At 44.1% G+C, this 10,922-nt stretch overlaps 1 protein-coding gene across 1 annotated transcript; it reads left to right on the top strand.

Moving 5' to 3' along the window:
* Positions 1 to 8,724: 8,724 nt before the first annotated feature.
* Positions 8,725 to 10,181, top strand: LOC136651860 (interleukin-8-like). Its single transcript, XM_066628582.1, has 4 exons — positions 8,725 to 8,791; positions 9,077 to 9,212; positions 9,555 to 9,638; positions 10,107 to 10,181. The coding sequence occupies exons 1-4, from the start codon at positions 8,725 to 8,727 to the stop codon at positions 10,129 to 10,131; spliced, it is 312 nt and encodes a 103-aa protein (XP_066484679.1). The 3' UTR covers positions 10,132 to 10,181.
* Positions 10,182 to 10,922: the final 741 nt, after the last annotated feature.

The following is a 10,922-nucleotide window of genomic DNA, read 5'->3' on the forward strand; positions in this document are numbered from 1 at the left end:
TTCCTCTCCAAGCTTCTTTGTCATGTAATAATATAATTGCATTAATTATATTAACAATTAATTGTAATGTAGTGATTTAACATAAGTAAAAAACTGGTAGTGTGCCTTGACAATTTTAGTGCCTTGTTGGTGTGCCATGAATTGAAAAAGGTTGAAAATGGCTACCACAGAGTATACTTTTAAAAAGTGAGTCCAAGTGTTAAAAAGCTTGGCTTCACAGGCTTCACTATGAGCCTGAGCCTGAGTTCTACAGGCTTCGCTATAAGCCTGAGCCCCACAAAAAATGTTTCCAGTTGGACCCCACAGCTCCTAAGGCTATAGGTAAGCTCCTTACCTATAAAATCAGAACATCTTATATTTTTATCCTCCCTTCCAGTACTCAAGGAGCCCAACATGGTGCTAACAGTCAGACAAGAACTGTGTTTTGCCTGGGATGTGCCAGTCACAGCACTGAGTCTCAAGTCCCTTGACTCTAGTTGCCCACGAGTCATAATGCCAAAGCAATGCATCCAGACCAATTTTTCAAGTTTTTTTGACTCTACTCCAAGTCTTTCTGAGAAAAAAGCTGAGTTGCAGAAGCAGCAAAAAAAAAACAAGCACACACACACACAAAACAGAGTCGCAGGCACAGTAAAAGTGTGTATTGACTCAAGTCTATTCAATTCATTTTTAGAGTAAAAACCCCCAGTCAGCACCCAAGTTTTTGATGTATTCGCTACTCAATACAATTAGCGAAAAATGTGTGTTGTCGCAACCTGAGTCATCCGAGTTGCAGCCCATCCCTACTAAAGAAGGTCACCATAATGTATCATTGACAGGAAGCATCCTATTTTAGCACCTGAAAAATGACATTTTGATAAGCACTGGAACTCAAACAAGATTAAAAGTGTAAAAATAAATTGCTTGGGACAGTATATGCCAATTCCTAAAGAAGTTCTATATGTACAGTGGTATATCAACCCTGCGAGTGATGGCTGAAATGTTCTCAGGTGTTGGGTTTGGCCTTTGGTGGAGAATGGTGTTGGGTTTGGCCTTTGACAGAGAACTTTTCAAGCAGTTTTATAAGCAAGGTATGTGACTATGGGCACAAGCCTAACCAAGTCTACTCAGAAGTAAGTTATATTTTGTTCAATGGGGCTTACTGTCAGGAAAGTCTGGTTAGAATTGCAGCCTATCTATCATCATCATTCCCTCTAGGTTTGAGCTGGCTCAGTCCCATGCAAATTGGTTTAAAAGTGAAATGGAACCACTCACAGACAAAACCCCATTTAATACAAGGACCCACTTTTTAGAATGAGTGATGTCATTCACTGGATGTCATTCACAGTGATGCCACTGGAAGTGATGTCATGACCGGAAGTGACATCAACAAACAGTAAACAATCCTAGGGAGCAATCCTAAAGTTGACTTGGGCTGGCCCAGGAGGGTGCCATAAAGCACGTTTGTGCCTCCGTGGGAGAAAACTGCGTCGGCGCATCTAGATGCACTTATGTGTGGAGGCTGACATAAGCCTCTGTGGCGGCTTCATAAGCCGACACGAGCAGCAAAGGTAGGCATGGGAAGGAGGGAAGGAGGTGTTTTTGGGCAGGGGGAGGGCGAGTGATGGGTGGCCCTGGGGTCAGGCGCACAGGGAGCCAGAGGCGGGGCTGGGACCCAGCAGTTATGCCGGATCCCAACCCCAGTCCCCATGGAGAACGGAGCGGCTTCAGGCCGCTCCACTCTCCTCGGACTTGCGCTACCTCCAGAGGTGGTGCAGGTCCGAGGAGACCCATTGGGGCCAGCAGCCCTTACCCAGGGGTAAGGGGAAGAGCTCCCTTTGCCTCTGGCTGATCTGCTGCAGCCAACGAACCTGTGCTTGCCTCCTGGCTTACCTGCTCCAGCGCAGGTTTGGATGGCGCCCCTAGGCTGCAGTCCTACCCACACTTACCCCGGAGTCAGTTCCATTGACTATCATTGTTAAAAGAATATATATAACAGCTTGTTAAAAGTACAGATCTGTAACATTTCCCCAAATGCTGTGACATACCATGTCTAATATATTTAAGTCGAATATATTAAAAATAAAATATTGAAATGAATGGGCACCCACCAGTTTGCGGGTGGGTTCCGACCCACTAGTGGGTTCCGACCCACAGTTTGAGAAACACTGCAGTTGAGGAAGAGTATGTGCAGCTCTCAAGATAAGATGTAGTAAGGACTGTGTTGTTCACTTGATTGTGAACTGTTCGCATGACAGCTCAGTATGGATGGCTACTTGCAGAACAAGCCTGTACTCTACATCACATCTGGCTGGCATTTGAGCCCTGTTGCTTCAAATTGAGAGGAAAAATGGAAATACTTCTTTTAACAGTAACAAGTAAATAGTATAAAGTTCTTGAAAAGTTATAGAGGTGTGTGAGAAACCCTAAAGGTTAGCACACATGGGTGGCACCTGAGTGGCCAGACTGCACACTGACTGAGGAACCACTCTTATGCGAGGGTTCCTCAACTCCAGCTGATCCCTGAACCTTCTGTACCTAGGAGAGGGGGGTAAAAGGGGTCATTTGTACCTGGGGCCAGTATCAAAAGAAGGGCCCAGGAGCCAAAGGAGGGGGCCAAGAAATTGCCTGAATTCTTATGTTTTCCTATCTACTCAGACATTGCCCACATAGGATGCTGGGGGCACTACCACAACTGGGGATGCTGGGTGCCCTACTGATGCCACATGGGTTTGACTTTGGCGCCAAAGACTTTTCCATCTGTCTCTATCCTCCCTCCACTGTTTCGCCCCTTCCTGCCCCCATTCTGCTCACCCATCACCACCTTCCCCCACTCTGTTTCACCCTCCCCCTTTGCAAACGGGCCCAAAAGAAACTGATAACTGATAAAAGAAACTTTATCAGGGCACCCTCCCTGCCCCCTGATAAAATTCCCCGGTCTGTACCAATGGCATTGGCAGCACCAATTGTACCACCAGGAAATGGATAGGAGATCCCAGAGAGGGCTTTGCAATAGGATCCCCAGAAAGGGATCCCCAGAAAGGGGAGCTTCATGAAGCTGTTTCACTGAGACAACAGTGCAGAGGGAAGAGGTTCCAGACCCACCTCCCTGTACTTTCCCCTGCCTTGGCAGCTACTATTTTACATTTTTAAAAAGATGGAAGCCATGTTGAAGCCATAAGGAAGCCATCACATTCTGGCAACTCCTGTGACGCCGCTGGAACCAACCGTATTGGCCTCTGCCTTTCCAAATTGGACCATTTCAGCGATGTGGAGACGGGGAATTTGCTGCATGGGATTTGTCTATCCTCCATATCTACTTTACGGTAGATATGGTGCTCCAGTGCTTCGCGCACTGGAGAGGACATTCTGTTCCAGAACCACCATTCACCATAATCTTCTGAGACTGAAGGATGCCAACAGCAAGGAATAAGGAAGACATAAGGAAGCCATAAGGATGTAGCATTATGAGTTATTGCTCATAAGGGTATTTAGGCTGGTCATGCAGTTCTGCGCATAAGAAACTAGGAATAAGGAATTAGTAACTGGGAATGAACTTCAACCTTGTAGGAAATTGAACATCTTAAAATAACTTTTCCAGACCCCACAGATCAGTGTGGGTGAAATATTTATCTGGGGCAAGAATTCAACTTTTGGAGCAATTCTTTTTCAGTGCCTTTAATATTGCTAGCTGGAACAACACTGAAACTTGTACAATGAACTTTGTTTTGCAATTACCACTTTTCCAAGTACCATGTTTTTCAGGTTCCACTTTTGTGAGCACCACCAATGCCATAGGAGAGAGCAGTTGTGCACAGGGGTGGGCAGCCTGCCCCACAGATTGGATTTTGCACTGCACTCTTGTTCAGATCATGTTTTTTTTTTTGAAAGACCAGGCAACCACACAAGCACAACTTGCACCACATCTGAGTCATCATTACTTCTAGCCGAGTAAGACAGGGCAGTGCCAGATGGTCACCGTAGCAGTAGTGTCAAGTGCCACTACCATATTATGAAATGATGTGAGTAGTACTAGTCCTACTTGTTGAAAGGCACTGTTTTTCCATTTGCCACAGCAGTGACATAACTAATAATTGCGTAGGCCAGTGTTGAGCTAAAAATGATGCCCTGGAAATAATATAACAACTGGAAGTACCGTCATGCCTAGGCTTTTAAAAAAGTGAAAATTAGGGGAAAACCCACCTCCTTCACCACCTGTGGCTCACCACCTACCAGGCTACTCCACCTACCACTCACCACTCAGCAAGTGGCTCACCACCTACTTGCTCTGCTGCCTGCCCCCAGCCAGTGGCATAGCTAAAGCATTCATCTGCAACCTGGGGTAAAAGATTTTGTAGGCCACCCTACAAAACCTTTATTTAGTTATTCATTCATTCATTCATTCATTCATTCATTCATTCATTAAGTAAATTTATTTATTTATTAAGTAAATAAATAAAAGGTGTGCCCCTTTTTGGTTCGAGACATTGTGAAGAGGAATTTATTCTCCCCCTGCTAAAGAGGAGCAGGGTTCCTCTTTACCCAGTTAGCATGGGTAACTGTATTGTGTGGAACATGGAAATGAGGACTCAATATATATTAACGCCTTATTGGTTCCATGTTGTATTATAATAATATCTAATTGGCTCTCAGAACAAAATTTCATAGGTCAGTTTTGAGTTAAGCAAATCCACTTTTTGTTCAATCAGCCAGTTCTGTTTTCATTTTCATTTCATTTTCATTTTCTGGTTAATTGGCCATATGTTTTGATAGAATAAAGATATTCCAATGTGGTTTATTTCACTGCATTCTGCATTAAATTATCTTTCCAATGATATATAACATATCTACAACATATAACAATGATATATAACATATGAATATGTATTCATACCAAGGTTTTCAAAATTTGGGCAAATTTTGGTGTTAAGCTCAACTTGTTGCCCCCTTAAGCTTGTTACCCCCTGCACCCACTTAGCTACACCACTGTCTAACAGCACCAGATCAAGAACAACAAAAGATGTTCCCGTGCCCAGCCTGAGTGTGCCCCTTATTGGTTAGAGACACTGTGTTGGGGTGAAGAGGGATGGTTATTCTCCCCCTGCTAACAGGAGCACCACTTGAAAAAGTGCCTCTTATACCAGTTAGCAGGAGTAGCTGTGTTATATGGAAATGAGAGCTGACTCATATTAACACCTTAGTGGTTCCATGCTGAAAGCCAAAAGAGGGAAGCTGGAGATTTCCTGGGATCTCAGAAAATGTTTGTAAAGTATATATTGTGCGAACACTAGCATTCACATTTTGTGTAAGCCTACATAGTTTCATAAATCATAGTTCATAGTAATGATGATCCAACGACCATATGACTTATGATCCAGTAGAGAAAAGAAGCCCAGATTAAACTTTTTACCTCAGAAGGGGCCCAAAAGAAACTTTGTACCTCCTGATAAAGTTCTTCTCATAGGCTGTGATCTGGAGGCCAAATTAGATGTGATGATATTAATTCCTAACATTAACTTACTTACCTTACTAACTAACTAATATTAAATCCTAACTTACTCCAAAGTCAGTGGGCTAGGTGTGCTGGCATAGTGTAGGCCGTATCCAGAGGCAACAGTTGTGCTGCATCCAGAGTTGCTGGGGCAGTTGGCTGGCGTAAACACCAAAGGGGATGGAGGGAACAGGCACAAAGGGTGGCAATGGCAAAGTGTCTGGGGTGCGCCTGCCAGGCAACTGATCCCGGGCATCCCTAGTGACCAGGCGACCAAGCCTGGGTGTCCCTAGCAACTAGTCGTGCTACCTCCAGGAGGAGTGCAGGAGGGTGGCATGGAAAATCAGTGGGCCCACCACCCGCTCTCACTATACACTCCAGCAGGGTATCCTGGGCATGAGGAAGAGATGGACATGGCATTTGCTCCCCAGGGCTGATGTCACTGCTGTCTCCATGTCAGCACCAGTGACAGGGGGCCTCGCACACTTGCAGCACAGATCCAGTGGGGAGTGCAGGTGCGGGCATGTGCAGGCTGCCACTCACCTGCTTCTCACTGGCACATGCAGTCTGCTGCTCCTGGGCATGTGCATGTTACCACCCACGGGCATGGCAGGGCTGGGCAGCAGCTGCCTTAGATCTCTCTTGGATCATGGTCTCCTGCACAGCCCCCAGCAGGTTCACCATGTGACAGCTTTGACAGTTGGAGCTCTATAAATTATCTCCATCACCTTTGAGGAAGGGCACAAAGTTTCTTCTGGGTCCATTCATAAAGGGGAAGAGGGGCAATGGGGGCAGGTAGAATGGGGGCCAAAATAGGGTGAGGGAGGGTGCTGACAGCCTCAATAGTCTTTGGAGCTCAGGTCTAGTAGGCTTCTTGATGCAGAGCCCAGGTCTCCACCCATTCAGTTAATCTGTGACCAACATCACACACTTTGTAAACTTCAAAAGGAATTAGTTTTTTGATGTGGTCAAAGGTCTTTTTGGCACACCCCCCCACCCAAAAAAAAAACCTCAGAAAAGAAAAAAGTAATTATAAACTCCAATACTTAAATGGTGACTCATTGTCATAAATCCCAGTCTGGTGCCCCAAAAGCCGCACCACTGTCATGCATTTCAGGGCTGCCAGCACAAATGGTTGGGGGCTCTATGGGCACATCAGTGGCTCACCCAGCCTGTACCAGAGCTGGTAAGGCAGCAGCAGGGGCAGTTTTGAGCTGACTAAAGGGATGATTGGAAGGGGGAGTAGCATAACGAGAAGTGGGAGAATGGAATCAGAATGGAATTAGCAGAGCATACCAATATTCTGTTCTGACAAATCCCTGAGCTCATTCGATTCACACCAGTTAAATAGGAGGTGTAGATATGAGGAGACCCATTGATGCCAGGCAGCTTACAGGGAGGAATGTTAAGTTGGTGATGATGGGGGCAGGGAGGAAGTTGGATCAGGTCCTGGAGGGGGGTGGGTTTGGTGTCAATGGCAATCAGTGAATCCAAACCACATTCCAGACCTAAGCATGTTGCCCCACGCATTTTCACCAATGCAGATCCAAGCAGATCTCCTTTCAGCACAGAGTCTTATCTCAGGGTAATGGAACATTTGTTCCCTTACCCAGAAGAGACCTCTGGAACTGCCCCTCCTTAGGATGCAGCACAAACCTTTTTGGCATAGCTGCATTGGTGGGGGGGGGGGAAGAAGCAAAGGATTGAACTGTAAATATTGCAAAAGTTGAGGTCCTATCCTGTGAAGTCATTGCACTGCCAAAACGTGTGTTCCTGCAGGACAGTGTGCTTTACAGTGGTCACCAAACAAGACTCACCATTCTGCACAGCCAGGCCACCGCCACAAACAATAACTGGGCGACAGTGGTCTCACCAGAGCCCTAGGTGCTGGAAAGCCAGCAGTAGGGGGTGGGCCATGGGCACAGAGGGTGTGTGAGAACCGGGGCATTTCTGGGCAGTGGGGAAGGAACCAGGTGCAGGGAGGAGGTAGGAGGGATGCATCTGGCTGTAAAGATGCATGCTAGAAATCCCCTCTTTTTAAACTTATCCCCATCTCTTTTTTCTTCTCGGTCACATGCCACCAAAATAGTAATGGGGGTTGGGAGAGGGATGAATTGGGTCCAGGAAAGGGGAATCAGCAGCAGTGAATCCAAGATGCTGAATCCAAGCCCTCTTCTTGGACCCTATCTCATGGACTGGGTCCACCAAGACCTGCAACAGTGATTTTGGTGGCACAAGTCCAAGTGCACTGTGGAATAAAGGGGAAAAAAGTTCCCTTTCTCAGAGTTCCCTTTCTCTGGGACTGTTCCCCCCCCCCATAGGATGCTATACAAGCCGCCTTGGTGCAACTGCATTGGAGGGGAGAGAGAGAAAGCATAGGATTTAACATAGCATAGGATCCAAGTGTAATCCTCAAATGCAGCCCCAAACACAGGATTGTTTAATAGTTAAATCCATTAAACAATCCTGTGTTTGGGGCTGCGTTTGAGGATTACACTTGGATGAACAGATGTAAAAAACATATCCAAAAAACCACATTTTCTTTTATAAAATTACATTTTAATGGAGAGACTGCACATTTTGTTGATTTCTATAAAATCAGTTTTGTACAAAAGTGAATAAGAATGGAGGACCTCTTAACTGTCAAGCATTCAAAATTACAGCTTATACATGACAACTTTGTATGGCTATGTATATGTGCAAGCCTTTTTTAGACTGTGCATTGATCACTTTATTGTTTATAGCTTATCATGTATGGATCAAATGGCTTGTTTACAATTTTTTTTGTAATTTTATGTAATTTTCTGTTATTTTATGTTTTCTCTTTTTTTTCTTAATTTTTTTATTTTTGAAATTTGTATTATTCTAATAAAGCAGAAAGAAAATATGTGTAAATAACAGGAAAGACTTACTCAATTGGGATAAATATTTTACTAGCCAAAGAGAACTGAAACAATAATTGCTGTTTTGAGAATAACAAAATTTATAAATTGATTGGAAAGACAATTTACTTTTTTGAGAATAACTAATGAATAGAGAGGTTCTGATTAAAATTTTACAATTTTATAACTTCCATGATATCCCAATGACTCATTTTCTGATAGCATCTTGTATAATTAAGATGCCTCTGACACGCACGTCATCAGGCCATGAAAGAGAGCATAAAAGCCAGTGGGTTACTAAAGCTTGGTCAAGCACACTCCTTCCCAGGCAGACAAGCAATCAGGATCACAGGCACCAACTCCTGCCTCACCATGAATGCCAAGGTTGCTGTTTGTGCTGTTCTCACTCTTTTCCTGCTTTCTGCAACATTGATAGATGGTAAGCAAACTCTTGCTCCAAATTGATGCATGAATGCCAAAGGTATTGCTGTGCAACGTTCAAGACTTTAGCAGAGCAAGACTGGGCATTGTAGATGAGAAACAAGCCTAATGTGTAGATATGGGGTTGCTCATCATAATGGCAAGATTTCAAGCTGTTCTTCCTAGCATAGAATACTCCAAAATGCAGCTCAGATGGGCTGCTGACGCCTTGTGGAAAACTAAAGATGTTCTGCAAATTGTGTTCCTCTGTTTCATTAAATGTTAATCCTCTGCCCCTTTATAGCCATGCGACTGGCCCGGGCTGGAAGTGAGCTGCGCTGCCAATGTGTAAGCACCCACTCCCAAGTCATTCATCCCAAACACATCCAGTATGTCAAGCTGATCCAGAGTGGACCCCACTGCAAGGATGTGGAGATCATGTAAGTGCACTTGCTAATATTCACAGACTGCCGAAAGGAAGTCCACCAGGAAGTTCTGCTGCACTCTCCACGACAATACAAATGAGACTACCTTACACAACGATCATGCATTTCAGCAGAGCTTGTGTGGGAGGGTTTCCAATGTGCCTTTGAGGATTTTCTCTACTTTTGGAATAATACAAAAAAATTTTTAGGCTGCCATGAAAGTCAGTGGCACTGGCACCTAGTGTTCTTCTTACTGTGCCCATCAAGTTATTTTAAACATGTAGCCAGATGACAGCATTGTGCAAATGGTGTTGGTCTGATCTTCACACCCTTTTGGATGTTGTTATTTATCTGCAGTGCAACTCTCAAGGATGGCAGAGGTGTGTGCTTGGAAACCACAGCAGCCTGGGTGAAGCGGATCATCAAGGCCATCCTAGATAAGTAAGTTGTCCTTCTCTTCCAGTTCTAAGAATGGTTTTCAGTGGGGCTTGCAAAAGAGAAATTCCCAGTGGATTGTACCCTGTGGGCTAGAGAGAAGTCTGACTTCATTTTGCTCCTAACCATGCCCCAAATCTGCCACCCTTCCTTTATGTTAGCATTATGCTAACTAAAAATGAATGAAACTGGAGATTTGAACAATAACATTCTAACAGCTGTCAGAGGAATGCAGTTGAATGTGTCCTTGGCATTTTTTACTTTATAGTTAGTCAGGGTGAGCTAGGCACATCTGAACAATCCTATAAATCCATGTCCCCGGGTGCCAGCTTTCGCACCTGTGTTTTGAAGCTGAATCAGACTTTTAGTGAAACTGATGACATAAAATGTAGAACCATTTCACTTCTTTCAGTCTATGGAATTCTGAGCCAGACCTGGAACTTGTTCCTGACTTTTTCTCTTATTTTTTCCCAGGGCCAATGCCAAATCACAACTCTGAGGAAAAAGCATCTCTCCTGTTTTCCTATTTTCCTGAGCTTTTCCTGAGGAAAAACTGAGCATCTCTCTCTCATCATTGAAGAAAACTGAACCATTTCAATCAAACCTCGTAAAAGACACTTTTCTTTAGACGTATCTAATTCCATTCTATGCCTTTGTTTCAAAACAGCATTGATGGAAGGTGCATAGGAAGGCTTGTGCATCAGGGAAACGGCATACACTTGTGACAGGAAACAGGAAGATGAGATGGAAACTGAAGGCACTTTGGAGATATGTTGCTGGGTGCCCTGCTGCAACCTTTCCACCAAAGCAATGACTATAGGGCAGCAATTTACAGCCCAATCTATGCATTCTTCTCTAATCTTCTTCTACTCAGAAGTCCCATTAGAAAGTGTGGATAGGATTGGGATTTATTTATTTTATATCTATTAAAGATTTAATCGTTCACTTTTCCAAATCCAGAAAAAGAAAGAAATTAAAACAGTGTAAAATAATCCTGGGGCACAGGAAGTCTGATAGAGGGGCTGCATCACAACCATTGTGAATCAGAGCCAGGCTTAGGTGCCCCTCAACCACACCTGGCACTCAGAACCCTTCCAGAAATGTACATTTTCAGTGTGAGCCGCTCTAACCTATTATTTATTACACTGTTAAGGTTGAAGTTTCATTCATTATTACAGTTGAAGTCCTCTTGTTTTCATACAGGTCATATTTAAATTATTTTATAGTTTGAAGATTTTGTGGGACAAATAGTCCTTAGGAAGAAAGAGCATCTTTGAATGATAAGCTTTT

The sequence above is a fragment of the Tiliqua scincoides genome, chromosome 5 (genome assembly GCF_035046505.1).
Source record: "Tiliqua scincoides isolate rTilSci1 chromosome 5, rTilSci1.hap2, whole genome shotgun sequence".
Taxonomy (NCBI): domain Eukaryota; kingdom Metazoa; phylum Chordata; class Lepidosauria; order Squamata; family Scincidae; genus Tiliqua; species Tiliqua scincoides.